Source organism: Uloborus diversus, chromosome 4 (assembly GCF_026930045.1).
Source record: "Uloborus diversus isolate 005 chromosome 4, Udiv.v.3.1, whole genome shotgun sequence".
Taxonomy (NCBI): Eukaryota; Metazoa; Arthropoda; class Arachnida; order Araneae; family Uloboridae; genus Uloborus; species Uloborus diversus.
The window spans coordinates 114490154-114509097 of record NC_072734.1 but is presented as its reverse complement, the minus strand read 5'-3'; the positions used below and the strand labels follow the sequence as shown (position 1 = coordinate 114509097).

The window sequence follows — 18944 nt, the reverse complement described above, 5'->3', positions numbered from 1 at the left end:
CCCAAATTATAACTCCGGGTGTTCGTCCACTGTGGCGTTCGATAATGCGCTCCGGAATGTGCCGTTCACCGGCATAGCGCCTTCGTCAGAAAAGACGACCTGCTGCCAATCAGCACTCCAGCTCCTATGCACATTGGCCCATTGTAGCCGCAGGCGGCGATGGTTTTGCGTGAGAGGAATCCTGTATAAAGGAATCCTTGCGCGCAGCCCACGCTGCAGCAGACGTCTCCGAATTGATGAAGCACACAATGAAACACCTGTAGCTGTTGAACACTGTGCTGCAAATTGTCTAGAAGAAGCTGTGTGGTCCGTCAGCGCCATACGCACCAGGTGTCTGTCATCGCGACTGACGTCACATTTCGGGGTCCACTCCCGGCTTTCCGAGCTGTCCGACCTTCGTCCGTCCAATGCTTCCAAACACGCATGATTGTGTTGCTGTTACGCTGCACACGAGCGGCTACTGCACGATAAGACAATGCAGCTTCACGAAGGCCGACGATTCTGCCCCTTTCAAACTCCGAAATTTGCTCAAGTTTCGCTTTCTTTCTTCGAAGAGGCAAAGTAAAGATTCAGTTAACGTTTACTCTAGCATATAACCACCGATTATTATACCCGCCTCGCTACAGCCGTCTATTTATATTCGGTTCGATCCGCCGTTCAGGGGGTGCTGCTCAGCATACGCATGCGCTACCGGTCTGCAATTCTAATCATTTGCATATCATGCCCTACTTTACATTTCCTGCAATTTTCAGCTCACTCGCGTAAGTCCTTCGTGGTGTTACAATTTTCACAAACAGGAGTGTATTAGGCAGCTTCAAAATTATTCCACACTACCAATGAGAACAGAAAAAAAACGCAACACTTTTCTTTAAATGGTGGGAAATATTAGACAGTAATAATCCTTATTAAAATTCTCTGGATATTGACTATAAAATAAGCGACTTGTAAAACTCAAGTTAAATATAATACCAAATCGCTATAGATGGCAGTTGGATAGGAGGGATGTTATAGAAGAAAAAGTGATAGCCAGAAAAGTGATAAAAGTTATTTTTAGAAATAATTTTGGTTAAAAAAAAAAACCTTGAGCAGGATGTTTGCAGGTGCGTGGAACTTGAAATGGAAGGTTCAAAACTTTTGTTGGTTGTCCAAACAAGTTACACAAAACATTACTAATGAATACATTGGAAAAATGCGAATGAGTTGTAACGGTTAAAGAAAAATGATGAATAAAGTAGAAAGTAAAATGGTTCGAGAGGAATATACGAAATGTACTGCACTGAGGAAAAGGAAATTTGAGATTGATTAAGTGTTAAAAATTTGAAGATGAATGTAATTTTTTTTTTTTTAAAGTGATCTTATCACATGTGCATCAATGCAATGTTCCAAACTGCTCACCGTTTAAAAGAACGGTCGTTCATGTTTTAGGTGAACGAACGGATCCGTTCATTTTAAGGATTCGTTCTTTTTGACCCGTTCGCTCATAAACGATACATCCCTAATTTCAATATAGTTTTGTTGTGAAAATACCTAAGTCAGACCAAGAAATAATAAGAGCGCAGTGTGAGAGAAAACGGGTAGGTGAAGCGACAATTCAAAAAGAAAAAAGTTTTACTATCTATCTAGTGTCTAGGGGAAGGTGGAGTAAAACCGGGAAGTCGGGAGCAAACCGGGTACCCGCTTCTAGTTTCAGCAAGCGCTGCAATAACGTGGACAAGAGAGGAACTACCTTCCACCTTGATGAAAAAGCAGTGCCCATTAAATTAGAACTCAATAGCCTCGCTTCTTTCGTTCCTGTGAAAAAAATTCTGTTTGAGTGGTTTTTGCTTAAAATTTTTGAACAAAACTAGACCTATTATACGTTCCTGTTTCTGCAACAGAAAAGGTGCGTAGCTCTCTTTGTACAACATTTAATTACCTTCATTACCATTCTAAGTAATTGTCTGTAGAATTCTGTATAGTCATATGACGGCATTTTTTATGAAAGCTGTACGTGCGGGGCAAAATCGGGTACTAACCGAGGGGCAAAACCGCAGCCGAAGGAGGACAAGAGAAAAGGAATACTCATTTTGACGAACTTCATATACAGTCATCCCTCGCTACTTCGCGCTTCAACTTTCGCGGCTTCACTACTTCGCGGTTTTTTTCAGTTTTTTTTTTTTTTCAAATTCAGTAACAAGTCTTTTGCATGCGCTCGTGTAAATTTTTTCCTACCAAAGAATAACAATGCATGTCTTTTTAAGTAAGCTGAGTTCTTCTGAGGCGTGTAGTTGTACTAGTTGAGGGAGTGGAGGTATAAAATCACCGGAGAAAGTGAAGGGAATCGCTATCTCATTTTATCCGCTAAACACTAACTAGAAAGTGCAAATCACTGTATTATTACAAGGGGATGTAAATGCATCTATAAATGGTGTTCAACAATGTACTAACTTTGTAAGTTGTATACGGTGAATACTAGAATACTTAATACCTTTCATGAGGATAAATGTAGAGAGGAAGAACGGGAGCTCATAAGGTCACTAACTGGCAATTAATTCATCATCGAACAAGTTGAGCTATTTTCATAGATTAGTAGATAGATTGTAGGAACTTCATGTATGTGTGTATAGTTTATTTCTCAATGATTAACAATGTGATACATATTTCGTCTAATTTTATGCAATATATTAAGTAATACAAATGTAATGGTGGCAAAGGATGCTGTTCCATTACTAGGGGGCTCTAACTATGTTAGAAATCTATTTAAGTTGTCGTAAAGTAAATTTCATGCGCTCTAATTAGGAAAATATTTGGTTTATAAATACAGAATCCTACCTCGCGGAAATTCAGTTATCGCGGTAAGGTCTGGAACCAATTAACCGCGATAAACAAGGGTTAACTGTAGAAACTTCTTCTTCAGGCAGCATTAGAAGAAAAGGAAAAGAAAAATGATGGAAAGGAGATCAACGATGGGAGGAAGAAAAAAAATCCTGAAGGAAAGATAAACGAATCAAAGAAAAGGCAGCATTATAAAGATGCCAAAAAAGAACAGACAGAAAATAAAACGACCAAAAAAAAAAAAAAACGAAGGAGCAAATGAGGGATGAGTTCAGACTGCCTGTATTTACTGCAATGAGCTTTACTCGGACTCCAAGGGTGGTGAGGGATCAGGGCCCGATCAAGACAAACTGGTGCCCAGGTCCTGGAAAGAAGATGTTGCCTCCCCCCCCCCCCCATGAGAAAATCAGCACAATTTTAAAGTCGATGTTTTATACTAGATACCTAATATACTAGAAACCTACACATTACTACAGAAATGTGGGATTTGAATACCAAACATTTGATAGTCACATAGTTAAAATTGCCTTACCTTAAGGTGAAAATGAGTTTAAAAAAAAACAATTTAAAACTGCAAAAATAGCAAAAAAAAAACTAACTAAATCTGACATCAAGCTTTAAAAAGGCTTCTTCCTGGCTTTAACAGAGGCAAATGTGTCGATCACATCATCGAAATCTAATTTTGATGTCACAGAATTTTCAATGGTCAATACGGAAACGCCTGTAAATTATCCTGAGAAACGCAGCTTCTAAAACGATTTTTGATTCTTTTCAAAGCTGAAAAGGAACGTTCACTTTAACAGAAAAAAAAGGAAGGAAGTAAGTTAATTTAGGCTATTGCCCCTAAATTTGTGGTGCCCAGGTCCGCGGACCCGCCGGACCGTGCGTTAATCAGGCCCTGGAGGGATGGATCCAATGCATCCAATGTTGTCGTTGGGAACATGAAAGCTGCTCTAGGCCGAAGAGGAAGATAACTATTTTACTTGCGGGTTGTGTCGATAGGCCTTATATTACAACAAAAAAAAAATTAAAGATAAAGACAATTAAATTTACTGACAACTCATCAATATGTGTCCTTTTATACTTATTTTATTATGTTATGACAATAGTTAACATATTCAAGTAATATGTTACAAACGCGAGAACCATGATTTTTACATTTTTGATGCAGGATGTAGCAAGGAGCTAAATTTGACACATTTTGGCATTCCTGCCCCTACAATTTGTTAAAAATTTTAAAATTTAAGGTTTGTAGCTACACGTTTCCAAATATTCAAGGTTTTCAAGTACTTGAAATGAAATTAGTTTTTCAAGCACTTTCCATTTTTTAAGAAACAAATCACAATTTTTTGTGGGTTAGGGGACCACTTCAAAGCAGGGGCCCTAAGCTATAGCTAGTTTATCTTTTAGACAATTCCGGCCCTGCATGTAATTCACTCTTAACTGCAGACTTTTGTTTGATTTTTTGTCATTTTAACGAAGATTTGTCAGTTTTTTACAGTTAAAGAATTTTTATGATTTTACCAATCTGTGTCAAGTTTTTATCAAATTTCAGCAAATTTTTCCAAAACTTTTGGTGACTGAATTACTCACATTTCAATAATGACAATAGCTGTCTCATTTAGACTTAGATGATTATGACTTACCTTAATTTTTAAACAGTTTTTAGAAAGTAAGGAACATGGTACTTTCCCTCTAAGTAAAAAGATTCAATTAATCAGAACGTTCAGATAACTGAAATTTATTCAGTCTGCGATAGTATTTACTTTTCTATCTCAAAAAAAGAAAAAAAAGAAAGACAAGCCGAAAATTTTCCAAGCGCATGAAGTACAGTTTTAACTATTAGTTTCATATATACAAATTTTTTCCTTTAAAAAATAAAGAAAACACAGTTATAAAAACATTTCATCAGGTAATAATGCAATCTTACAAGAGTTGTGCAAAACTGTCTTTCCGGAAATATATCTCCCTCACTTTTTCTTTTATTCAGACGTTTTCCTTACAACGTATGATTCTGGAAAATCAGAAATTTAGTTTTGAACTGCTAGGGTCTGAGATTCTTATTTTTCCCCCTAAAAAACTAACGCATTGTTTACAGTGATTTTATGTTCTGTTTGTTCAATGGTTGGACAATTTTTCCAGTTTTTTGTTTCATTGTTACATACATTCGTTGAGTATGGTGTTAACAGTTACATTTGATAGTATTTTGCTGTACAAAAACCTTTTAGCTATGTACTTATTTTGCAATAGCATACATTTCAAATCAGCCAATTTCATTTGAAAGTGTGAATCCAGAAGGTTCTTCAAAATCTTTCGTCTGTAACAACCCAAAACATCTAATTTTTGAAATCACGCAAATTGAAAATAAACATTCTGAAAAGAGAGAAAACAAATCATAACGAGTAGATCTTTCTGCTAGCGCAAATTGGGGAGGGGGGAGGGAGGGTCTCAAACGTCAATTATTATAAGTGTTGCAGCTGAATGCATAGCTCGTTTAGCCTATATTTTCATTCATATTCTTGCCCAAATGGTTTTCAGTCCAAAATAGGAATTTAGACCAATTTTCCGTACCTTAGTGACAGCTGTACTATTTGTATTTAATGTCCGTTTTTTTTCTTTTTCTTTTCTCCCTTCAGAAAAGGACATTCGCTATTCTCGTCATATTCATTAAACTATTCAAAAAAGAAAAAATCATGATTTTTTTTTTTTTTTGTTATATGATTTTGGAAGATAAGTTGTTACTACATAAACTCCTCCCAAAACTGGGGGGCATTGTCCCCTTTGCCCCCCCCCCTTTATAAATCCACCTATGCTCTTTTGAACTATTCAAAAACAAAAAAATAGTTTTTTTTTTTTTTAATTTTTGGAAGAGGTGTTATAACTACATAAAGTCCTCTTAAAACTGGGGGACATTGCCCCCCTCTGCCCCCCCCCATAAATCCGCCCATGCACACACACACTCATGCCTGCACACAGACACACACACACATACATACAAATTCCTAAACACACACACACGCAAACCCACACCAGAGTTCGTACTCAGTTTCAGAAATAAAATGAAGGAGTTTTGGAGGAGTTTTAAAGGAGTAAAATGAGATTTTGAAGGAGTACTAATTAGGTGTTATTAAATGATGTAACGCTTTTTTCAATATATTTGACCATCAACACACTTAATCACAAAGTGTCACACTTCACCCCAAACTTCTCCTCTTGTCACGTTATATTTTTTACAAAGATATTGTTACAATAACTGTGTGATGTCACTTTTTGTCACCCTCTCTCTTCCCCTTGTCACAATTTCATGAGCCCGTCTCCTCCTCAAAGCATGACATCACTTGTGGATGATCCTTTTTACCATATCATAACTGAAATTAACTAAACAATTGTTTTTTTTTAACGCAATCACTTAATGTAGTACATTTACTTATGTAGTTTTAAATATTTAAATAATAATTAGACAACTTGACTTTTGCTGCTGAGAGTGTGTTGGAGGAAAAAACAATAATCATAAAACTTGGAAGAAAAAAAAAACAAGCACCATTTAAGCATGTTTCACTTCACTTATGAAATGTCTTAGTCTTCTAATAAAAATTTCACCTTCAACTTTTATGAATTAACTATGATCAATTTGTAAATTGAAAAAATAAATGCACGAAATTACTACATTAAAATCGCTTTAGTGACGAAGTTAGCTGTCAATCGAAGTATTTTTAGTTTCTGTTATAGAGGAAGATTATGAGCTGAAAGCGAAGGAGTTTTGAAGGAGTTAAAACCAAAATGAAGGAGTTTGAAGGGCCCTTCAAAAATTTTTTATAAATGAAGGAGTATTGGAGGAGTTTTGAAGGAGCGTACCAACCCTGCACACACTCATGCCTGGGCACAAACACACACCCCTCCATTCTCACATACACACACTCGTGATTGCGAAAAACAAAATTTGAATTCAAGAAGTCAAAATTCAAATTAATTTACCTTTTTTTTTCTGCTGATACTGAACCGCCCATGTCTTTGCTCAATTTTTATACCCCCCCCCCCTTTCCCTCTTTTTTTTTTTTTTTTTTTTGTTTTGTTTTTACTAATCTTGGGGAGAGATGGGTGTCGGGCGATTGATGCATAGACTTCCAATGTCAGGGGGTCCGAGGGAATTTTTTTGAGAAATACATGTAAAATTCTGCATTTTGAGGCCTTATAAGGGGTAATTTGGACTACAAAAATAATCAAGAAAAAAATTAGACTTTAGAATGACAATAAAGTCAAAGCCCTAAGCCCACACCAAAAGGTCAATTCTTTCAAGAGTGGTTTCGGCAGACCTATCTGGCAAAGGGCAAAAGAACACATGCTTAAGTTAGAGGAGTGTGACTCTAACTTGTTTTCAATCTTTGTTATTTTGATGGTTCTTTCCATCTCCAAAAGGCACAAGAAGCCTCTTCTCACCCAGAGCTGATGGAAATGGTCAAGATCGTTTAATCCTGTAACGTTACGAGTCTGTGCTCTTCTCCAAAAAAACAAATAATGATTTTAAATTCATCTGGAAATTTATTTTTGCTGAGAAAAGCTGTATCCGAAAATAGAGAGAAAAGGCGAGAAAGGGAAGAAACAACTTTATTTAAATGGATTTATTTTTTCTATGAAAACTTTTTTTGGCATGGGGCGGGGCCCCGTACCATTCGCTACTTCAGCTCTATGGCTAATCCAACCCTGAGGACACCCTTATCCGTGACTGACGGAAGAATGGGATAAATTACCCCAGCAGCTGCTGGATAATGTTGTGTAAAGCATCACATGATGTGTGGAAGCTCGCATCACTCTCCATGGTATCCATATCCCATACTTAATCTTACGCCAGAATGCCTGGGGGTGGTAATTACATTTAATTCACTTTTACGTATTCAGCCCAAAATGACCGTTTCATCCTTTGAACACTTTTTAATGCCTTCTGGATTTCAAAGGACAATAAATTACCATCATTGCAATGTTCTACAGTTCTGGCACTATTTTATTTCACTTGGCATGGAATTACGCTTACTTTTTTTATGCGCTACATAGCCCATTGGAATCTCCTTAGCAATTGCCCACCAGCATATTAATTTTTTAATATCTTTCTCTTACATTCAATGAAAAATTTAGTATTGGGTCATTCCATAGTGACTAACGTAACATTCGCAGCTGATTTTCAAACTCTTTTCACTTACACCGGGAGTAAAAATAAATGTGTTTTGGTTTAATATGCAGATTTAAAATGTACAAGGTCACTATTTTTCATTTCTACCAAGATTTTGAAGAAAAATAAGCGCTGACAGGTGTTTTTTTCACCAAAAAAGGCATCGTGACTAACGTAACATTTTTGCAACCCTGAGAAACAATGCTTATGTTACGATGCAAATTTTTCTGAAACTAACGCAGGCACTTAAAATTGGCCGATATATTTGTAAGAGGTAAACAATCTATTTTTTAAAATGTACTACAGATTTGTTTACAGATGAATCTTTTTGGGCCCCTAATGGTACTTTTACGAAAAACTGTGTGTGACTAACGTAACGTGACTAACGTAACCATCGAATAACAAGCAATGAATGCATATAAAAACTTTTTATAATTAATATCTTGCTATGATATTACTTTTACACTTTTTAGGAACCTTCTTTGTGTTGCATTATGGTTCTTTCTTTACTTTTTTTTTTCTATATTTGTGTAAGAAATTGAATGGAAGAATTCAGTTTAATTAACTCAATTTGAATGTGCGAAGAAAAAATAAATAAAAAAAAACTGCTTTTACAAACTGAATGACATCATTCTTGGGTTATTAAATCGTAAATAGCTCTCTTTTAAAAAATTAACTTTATGCAAGTTGATACTTTCTTTGAATTCTAGTATTCTGCCGATATAATAGTTATCGTTATAAGAAACTCCGTAGTACTTTTCAATGGCATATTATTTTTTAAGGTTTACCGATTCATCGAACGAATAGTGTTGCGCATGCTTTTGAATTAAAATGTGATATTGAAAAAAAATATTCAAACGTTTTTGGAGAATGCATTTTAATTCCAGATATCACCGCAAATGTTTGAATTTCTAAATAATCATTTTTGCATTTTCTGAAATATATGGCCGCAGCACTTTTTGTCTTGTATCATGATGTAACATCTTCAAATGTTTTCCAACGAGCAGCCATTACTTCATTTTTAATAATGGGTGGAGATGTATTTTCTAAAAAATAGAGACGTTATCCTTTGTTAAAACTGTATTTCTATTACCTTAATTCTTAAGCTTGGATTCTTGTGTTGAATGCTCATTCAGCAGAGTACTCATTTTGCTTTACTCACCTTCTTTTCTTTTTTAATAATTCTTTAAATTGGAAGTATCTTTATAAAGACCTTTAGAAAAGGATTTTTCTAAGTAAACAGAAAGTCTACAATGTAATATTACTGGTATTTTTCACCCTTTATATTTTTTAATCAATACAGAATGCCTACATATTCAAAATTATTCATGAAAATATACGTTAAATTAAATAAGTTTTAAATATTAGCAGTCATTTTTAAAATGTTACGTTAGTCACATGCAAACTGTTACATTAGTCACAGCTCAAATGTTACGTTAGTCACACTAATTATTTTATATCTACTGATACTAAAATAAATATTTTGCACTTTTTAATTAGATATGACACAGATATAAGAAAATAAAAAGTGCTGTTTGGTTGAATCATCTGGTTTAGTTTTTATGCAGAAAATAGTACATTTTCATGACTAACGTAACGTAAATATTTTCAGTGAAATAACCAAATTAATTAAAATACTTATCTTATAATGTATGCAAAAAGAACAGTCAATTTTATTGGGCCAACATCTAATTATTTAAAACAAACATAGTTCTTTTAAAAATTTGCAACATTTTTTACATTAGACAAGAAAACGTAGATGCATGTTTTTAGCACATACTAAGCCTTTTCTACAACCTCGCACGTTTAGAGCCAGAAGAAATACACCGAATGAAATTTTTGCAATCTGCTACTGGATTTATGTACTACAAAGTATGCTGAATGAAATGATAGGTCACAATTAACGCTTTGTGGGGGAAAAATTCTGAGGATGAGGTTGACATTTCTATGGAATGACCCTATTATGAAACAGTTTTTTTTTTATTCTATGAATCACTCTGAAGCAATGTTAATATTTAAAATATATTGTTTCTATTTTATATTGATTTTTCTGCACATCCGACATATACAGGATATGATTCAAAAGTTTCAAGACTGATCACAGAACTAGAAATTTATTAGACATTTAAATACAGCGGACTAAAATTCTTCAAAATATAACTTAAATAAGTGAGCTTTCAACCGTACTCCCTCCCCCTACTACCCTCCTTTCACCTCCTGTGGATTTTACCAGTTTTTAAATACTTAATATAGTTCAAAGATCATCATTCTTCTGTGGCAAAATTTTTTGAGGGTCAACAACTCAAAAATGTTCACTCAAAAGAATATAAAAAGAAATAAATTTCCATATAAAATAATTTATTAAATATAGTACTGGGCAACTTGCCAGTTTTTTTACAATATATTTATCTATGCACAGTATACAACTATTCTCAGTATCCATAAATAAATCTGTTTTAAAAATAATTTAATTTTAATAATAAAATAGTTTTTATTTTTAATGAGTTTCAATAATGATGTCTTCATTAAAAACGAGGTCTTCTACAACTTCAGATGCCTTTAGCTTCTTGGTTTTAAAAAGAAATCGGTGACCTAAAAAAGTAAATATTTATGCACCAAAAATAAAATACATATCAATTAGAATGACAATTAAATTTTTGTGCTTGATATTTCAAATTCAGCATTTTTATAGTTTCTAATAAGCACAGAGAAACGTTATCAAGCTTTCTTTGAAAAATTTATTTAATGAATATATTATGTGTCATTTTTAAAGCAGTTATTACATAAGTCATAATATTAATTTTAATTTGTAATTGTTAGCAATACAATCTTTCTGCTTCCCTTTTGTGGTTATAAAAAAAAATTTCAAGCTACTTTCATAGCCTGAAAATCATTTGGATGAACTGGATCTCTAGTCCCTACAGCAAATACACCAGCAATGCCGCGAACCTTTTATAGAAGTGTGTCATATTTTGTGAGTAATCTAGTCAGTTGATTACTAAGTCAGTGATGCCATGGAGGAAGGGGAAGCAAACCAATATTTTGGAAATACTGAAAATTTATTAAACTTAACAATTCACCCTTGATTAAAATGAAAAAACAATGCAAAAAAATGCACAAATTGACCAGAAAAGTTTTTCTTGACCATTTGCATTTCATTTAATGTCTTTTCATTCTAATCAAATTTTAGAACAAAGCATTTTTTCATTGTTATTTTAGTTGATACCGTTTTTTAAATTGATTTTTAATTATTTATTTATTTTCATTTGTTTTTACTTTCAACATCTCAGCTATATATTATATTTTAACTTAATTTTAAAATATTTCCAAATGTGTGTTTTTGGTTTTATGTATATAAATAAAACATAGAATATATATGTGTGTATGCGTGTATGTATGTTCCCTCTACAAATCCAGTTTTTATTGGATTTCGACCAAATTTGGCAGGGAGGTACTTGGGTACTTGAGAAGGAATGTAAGGGGATTTTCAAACACCTAAAAAGAACTGAACCATTCAAATTTTATTTTTATGGCCCAAAAAATGGCATTAAATTGCTCTTTCTACCCGAAATTATATGACCAGTTTAATTTTAGCACCATTTGAAAGCCCGCGAAAAATACCCCCCACCTTCGAATTTCAAAAGCCAAGGCTGTAAAGTCACCAGAAGAACAGTGAGTCATAAGCATTTTTAAGCCTAATGGAACGGCATTTTCAGAAAATTTTACATTTTTTTTTTTTCTAATTGAAGCCTGATTGTTGAGCATGCATCACTTGAGATAACTTTTATCTTCGAGGTACACCATGCAAAGCCGAGCAATGCAGCTAGTTATAATTAAAATTAATTTGTATAAGTCAACACAAGGTCATGTAAAATGCACTCATGGGTCACTGTCTGATTCATGGATAATGCGTTTGACACCATTGAAATACAGTGAATATCTCGATTTTACGTCCCCTGGCATAGAAAAAAATTCATAAGCTTTTCATGAAAATAAAATTCATTCATTTTATAGGCACAACTTAACATGCTTAACATGCTGCCTAAAAAAACTAGTTTGGAATAAGTAAAGTCAAATCTTGAATTTAAGTGGATTAAATTCAATCAATTAAACAGGCACATTGCAGAACTTACCTGTACAATCTAAAATTTCATTGTAAGATTTCTCCCTACAACAAGCTTTACAAAGCTGAAATTCACATTTGGTTCCCTAATGAAAAAAAAATATGGTACTGAATTCAGTGAATGAAATTGCATAAAAAATATAAATATGCTCTACAGAAGAAGAAAAATAGAAAAAAATGGATAGTAAAATATTTTTATGGAAAATCCAAATATTACACATAACTTTAAAATCAACCTATTTCATTTCAGGAGACCACAGACTATTTCAAGAAACATCTACCAAAGTCCTAGCTTTATAAAACAAAGATTTCCTAAACATTGAAAATTTCTGATTAAGATTTCAACATTAAGCTCTTAAGTCATAAAATACTTTGCATATGTAACAGTTAATAAAAGTTTTAGGAAAGTTATTATAAGCTTGCTTTTCAGTTAAATTTTACTCTTTAAACCATGAAAAGCACTCCAAATATTAAAATCCTTTAGTAGTTGTGAAATAATTACCTCAGAAAAATAATTGATTTTGGGCCATTAAGTGAAAGTTTATGAAAACTGAAAACTTTTATGTTTCATGTACTAATATATTTGAAATTGGAATTTCTCCAAGTTATTGTAAATAAAATTAACAGTTTAACAGCAGTTGTTGAAGATCATATTAGTTTTGAAGAGGGTGAAGGTTTGCATGTAAAAGAACTTTCAATTGAAAACAGTAGTCTGATGCTGTTGCAAAGCAATACTACAGTACCACTTTATTGCAGAGCTCATTTGGATACATCCAGCTTTTCCTTTGTTTCCCAAAAAGTTATAATGTTGTTTTACATTTGACATTACATAAATAAGTGTATATATTTGTGTAATGTCAAAGTTACATGTAATGTTAGGTAATGTTAAAGTAATAAGTTACTCATACGTTTTTTTTTTTTAATCAATTAACGAAATTGGTATATTTTCCATACACTTAATTCCTGGCAGCTTAAAATGCACCTTTTGATCTATATCAATCACAAAATAACAAAAAAAAAATATTTTTTTAAGTTTTAAAGAAAAACTGATAAAACAATTTTTTTGTTTAATTAAGAATATCATCCTAATGAGAAAAAAAATAATAGTTTTGTAGGTTCACCTTAATTTTTACGTTTATAAAAAAAAAAGTTATTTCAAACTTTTATAAAACTAAATTTTTAACTATACACTGGTGTGCAAAAATTAAGGACGAGACGGTTTTTTTCAATATAACTTTGTACAAAAGCTTTCCAAATCAACACATTTAATACCGTAAGATCCCCAATATGTAAGGACATGTGTAATGTAAGCAACACTTACTAAAAGAGAAATCAGAGGGATAAAAAGAAGCTTTATTGAAAAAGTAGCATGCAGCGCAATGCGACTGAAGGCCGAAACATCCCTGTGATGGGCGTCCAGCAAGAAAGATCCGGTCTTTAGTAGGGGACATGATCTCCCCCGACTGCTAGGCAGGTTTCACAGCGTCTGCCCATGTGGAGAATGAAGGTGTCAATGAGTTGTTGAGGCATTGCTGCCCATTCGTCTTGCAGCGCCAATCGAAGCTCCCGAATCGTTACTGGTGGTAAGGTACGAGCTGCCAAGCGTCTGCCTAGAAAATCCCATACATGCTCGATGGGATTGAGATCCGGAGATCGTGCCGGCCAATCCATACGCTCAATATCCTCACTCTCTAAGAGCTGTTCGGCAGCTACTGTGCGATGACATGGTGCATTGTCGTCCATGAAAAGGAACTGCGGACCCATAGTGCTTCTAAAAAGACGCACATATGGAAGAAGAATCTCGTTACAATAACGGGTCCCGTTGACTGAACCTGCGTCGAAGATGTGAAGGTCTGTACGACTACCAAGCATGATGCCTCCCCAAACGAGAACACCGCGACCTCAATGATGTTCGAGGGATGATTGCGGCTTCCCGGCTCTCTCCAGATGAGTATGCGATAATTGCTACTCAGACTGAATCTGCTCTCATCTGTAAAGAGTACTCGTCCCCATTCATTGTCTCTCCAATTCCGGTGTTCCCGGCACCACAGAGAACGCCTTCTCTGATGGGCAAGCATTAGAAGTACACACCGCATAGGGCGTCGTGCAAACAGACCACCACCGTGCAGTCTTCTGGCCATGGTAAAACGCGATATTGATCGTCCAGTCGCCTGTGTCTAGCGATTTCTCCCGCTGTCTGCCTGTTTCTTCTGGCCTGTAAGACAATATACCGATCATCTGCGGGTGTGGTTCCTCGTGTACGACCACTACTGAACCCCCGGATAGCTGTTCCTGTAGTTTGAAATTGTCTCCAAAGTCGTGAAACGATGCTGTGAGCGATTCCGAACTCTGAAGCCACACTTGTCACACTGCGGCCTTCCTCCAACTTCCCAATGATTTGACCTCGGGTGTTTGTACGCGTTCGCTTAGAGGGCGCTGCCACATCCCTTGCGATCCCTCGCGACTGAACTTTGACCCTCCGGGGTCAGTTGGTTTTTCCTCTGAGATGAGGAAGGTGTTGTTCTTGGCCGCTGAGGCGGAAAATGTTTGTTACTCTTATCAATGATGTAATCATATCATATATCTAAGTTCAAATTAAATAACTTAAAAACTAATGCTCTCTCACTATTTACTGCTTCGTGAAGTTTCTGCATGGTGCCGATTACCCGGATACAGGATTTAAGTAACGAATGCTAAAAAGAGTGCAGGTGAGAGATTTCAAGTTATCTGCATGAAAAGTATCAATTTCTGATCAAAATGAATAATTTAGAAAAAATATAAAAAAAACGTGCTTCAGTTAGAGCTGGAGTCTCACGCATTATATCAAAGGTAGATCCTTTAATTAAACAAGATCCCAATTTGAATGAAATTGACCAGTTGAATGAGCTTTACCAGTTACTGGAAGACAAAGGTAACACTCTTAAAGATCTAGACGCAGAAATTGATGCTCTAATTGTTGTGGAGAAGGACTATGAGGAGGAACTCATATCATGTGAGGAATATAACGATAGAATTCTTTCGTATAAATTTAAAATTAAGAACTGCATTCGTAGACATAGAAATAATGTAAATTCTGTAAATGAAAGTACCTCTGCGAGTAGTGTTAGTTTGAACGCGACTACTCATACAAATATAAAATTACCGAAATTAAACATAGAAAAGTTTAATGGTGACACATGTTTGTGGCTGGAATTTTTCAACGTTTATGAAAGCGCTATACATTTGAATCCAACGTTAAACAAATTAGAAAAGTTCAGCTACTTGAAGACTCTTTTGTCTGGCCCTGCATTCAATTGTGTTTCCGGGTTTGCCTTGAATGAAAGCAATTACGATGCTTGCATAAATATATTGAAAGACCGTTATGGTAGAAAAGACTTAATAATTAACAGCCACATGAACAAACTTTTGAATTTGGAGCCAGTCAGAAGTTCCTCAAACATCCTAGGGCTCCGAAATCTTTACGATCAGTTACTAATCAATATTAGAAATTTAGATTCTTTAAATGTTGCGAGTGGCAGTTATGGCCACCTATTGAACCCTATTGTACTGAAATTATTGCCCGAGGATTTGACTCTAGAATTCCACAGGAAGCGAGCCTCTAAGGAAAATTTTGAAGTTACAGAATTAATAGATTTTATCAAAAATGAAGTCGAGTGTCGGGAAACCGCCAAGTTGATCAAAGGAGAAGAAAATATTAAAATGAGGGAAATCACGAACCCTCAGTACAATACTTATAAAAATAGAAACAGTAGAACAAAAAATATTTCGTCGTTTAACGCTGCAGTAAAAATCTTTTGTATTTTTTGCAACTCTGATAGCCATCCGACTTCACATTGCTTGAATTTTACGGATGAACAGAAAAGGCGTAAGATAAGGAAAGAATCTCGATGCTTCAAATGCTTTAGAAATTCGCACATAGCTTCGCCGTGCCGCTCGAAGAACACAGCCCTGTGAAATTTGTGAAAGTACTGACCATGACAAATTGTTCTGCAGCACAACAATAAACCCTGTGTTAGTAAATACTTCGGAAAATCAAACCCTTGTGTCTACTTCACAGTGTAATGCTTCTCGGAAAAGAGTTCTGCTACAAACATGTATAGTTAATGCTACGTCAAGTTTTCGATCAAAACTAACACGCATTTTACTTGATTGCGGAAGTGAAAAAAGTTTTATTACTAAACGTTTTGTGGATGAGCTAAAATTACCCTCCATTCGGAAGGAAAAGCTAAAAATCTATTCTTTCGGAAATAGTTTAGGTAGCGAAGAAATATGCGATGTCTTTAGAATGAAGTTAGTCAACAACGCGAACCCCCAGCAGAGCATTACGGTGGAAGTTCTAGGAACTGATGTCATATCAGGGACGTCTGTTTTGTCGCCGCTTGAGGTAGAAGACGTCACTGGATTTATGACCAGCCGAGGCTGGTCCCTGTCAGATTCTACGGATCCCTCTCTCAAACACGTGAATGTGCTGCTTGGCGCCAACTATTTTTGGAAGCTGCAATTGCCGGGGGTGATGAAGATCAGCGAAAGCCTTTTTGTGTGTCCAACGATATTCGGTTTAACTGTGGTGGGACAAGTTGACGGTTGTTCCACTCAAACCCAACACAATGCTCTTCATGTTAGTACGGAAGAAAAACCCGATTTTGACTTGCAATCGTTTTGGAAGTTAGAGTCGATCGGCATAATAGACGAAAATGAAAAATTGTCCATAAGTGATTCGGAAATTATAGAGTCATTTAGAGAATCTCTGAAATATTCGAAGGGAAGATACGTCACGAAACTTCAGTGGAAAATGGACAAAATTGATCTAAAAGATAATTTCTCCGTAGAAGGCGTTTTTGGGGGTTAAAAAATAAATTGAAAAGAGACGAAACCTTGCTTAGTGAATATAAAAATATAATCACGGAACAAATTAAAAACGGGATTGTTGAACCTTGTAAATATAAAGAAAATGGACATAGTTATTACATGCCTCACAGGCTGGTAATAAGATCGGACAAAGAAACAACTAAAATAAGAATCGTGTTTGATGCATCATCGAAAGATAAAGATCATAAATCATTGAATGACTGTTTGATATCAGGGCCTAATTTAAATCCGAACATTCTAGATTTAATTTTGCGGTTTCGCATTCACAAGATTGCTTTCAGCGCAGATATAGAAAAGGCATTCCATCAAATTGTAATTTCTGAGGAGGATAGAGATTTTCTTCGATTTTTTTGGTTTGACAGTTTGGACGGCGAAAATAGTTATGAGCTCTTGCGCATTTCACGTGTGACATTTGGCGTCACATCGAGTTCATTTATTCCTTCAGCCACTCTTAAAATCACATTGAGAAATACAAGGAAAAGTACGCGGAAGTTTTTAATATGTTAAACACTTCATTGTACGTAGATGATCTATTTTATGGAGCCGACAGTGATGATCAAGCCTTTTCATTATCTAGTACTGCAGTTGAAATATTAAAGGATGCTGGAATGAAACTTAGGAAATTTAAGACAAATTCTTCTAGTTTGAAAAATTTATGAGAAAAACATGGAGCATTTAATGAGGATGAAAATGTAAATAGTTCTTTAAAGGTTTTAGGAGTATGTTGGGACACGAATCAAGATAATTTGCAAATCGACGGTAAACCACTTTTAGACTCAATACAGAACTTAAGGACAACAAAAAGAAGCGTATTACAAATGGCGGCAAAGGTATATGATCCAGCCGGTTTTATTTCCCCTTTCGTAATTCGTATTAAAATTTTGATGCAAGAGTTATGGGAACTTGGAATTGATTGGGATGAGAAATTGCCCTTTGATTTAGAAAATAAATTCAATCAATGGTGCTCAGAAATTGAAGACTTGTTAGCGGTGAATATTCCGCGGTTATATCCCGTAATGGATAAAATTACAAATTTTGAAGATCTTCAAATTTTCGTATTTTGCGAAGCAAGTCTCAGAGGATATGGAGCAGTGTCCTATTTTAGGGATCCGGAATCTGGATCAACCTCCCTCATATTATCGAAGAGTCGTGTATCTCCTCTAAAAAGGATAACTTTGCCACGTTAGGAGCTTATGGGTGCAATTCTATCGTCGAGAATAGTAAAATATTTGAAGGGAGTATTCGGAGTTCCAGATAGAAATATATTTTGCTTTAGTGATTTGCAAATAGTTCTACATTGGATTAAGGGCTCCGCAAATAACTGGAAACCTTTCGTTGCTAATAGGGTGCGTGAAATACAGGATGTTGTTGCGCCTTCCCAGTGGGGGTTCTGCAAAGGTGAAGAAAATCCAGCTGATTTGGTGTCGCGTGGATGCAAGGCTGCACAGCTTCAGAATAACCAATTTTAGTTTCATGGACCAAAATGGATGCGAGAGGTGAATTTAAACTTAACCGAACCAGAGAAAATATCAGAAGCAATGACAGATGATATACTCAAAGAGCAACGAAAGGTAGTTGTAAATGTGGTGCATCAGCAACCCGAATTCGGCCTACTAAGCAAATTTTCATCCTGGACAAAATTGAAACGAGTCGTGGCATATTGTCTTAGATTTGCACATAACACCCGGTCGCCTTCGTCAAGATTGAGTGGATTTTTGTCAATCCATGAATTGGAGAATGCAACTAAAATAATTACAAAGATAGTTCAAGAAAAAAGTTTTGAAGAGGAAATTAAATGTCTAAAAGGGCGAAGGCAGCTTAATTCGCACAGTAAAATTTTATCGCTGAACCCATTTCTTGATAATGATGGAATCTTACGAGTCGGGGGAAGGCTTAGACATGCAAGTATTTCCGAGGAGCAAAAACATCAAATTATTCTTCCCAGAAAACATAGTATCACAGATTTAATTGTCA

The 18944-nt window shown here is 35.2% G+C and overlaps 1 protein-coding gene across 2 annotated transcripts in view; it reads right to left on the bottom strand.

The window, feature by feature from the left end:
* Positions 1-10359: 10359 nt before the first annotated feature.
* The window catches only part of LOC129220143 (tRNA-dihydrouridine(16/17) synthase [NAD(P)(+)]-like), a 43860-nt gene continuing 35275 nt past the window's right edge, over positions 10360-18944 (bottom strand). For both annotated transcript variants that reach the window (XM_054854495.1, XM_054854496.1), the window contains 2 exons: positions 12112-12187; positions 10360-10570 (listed from right to left, as the gene is read on the bottom strand). In XM_054854495.1, coding sequence (XP_054710470.1) covers positions 10476-10570; positions 12112-12187 — 171 coding nt within the window. In that variant the 3' untranslated portion in view covers positions 10360-10475. The remainder of the gene's footprint in view (positions 10571-12111; positions 12188-18944) is intronic.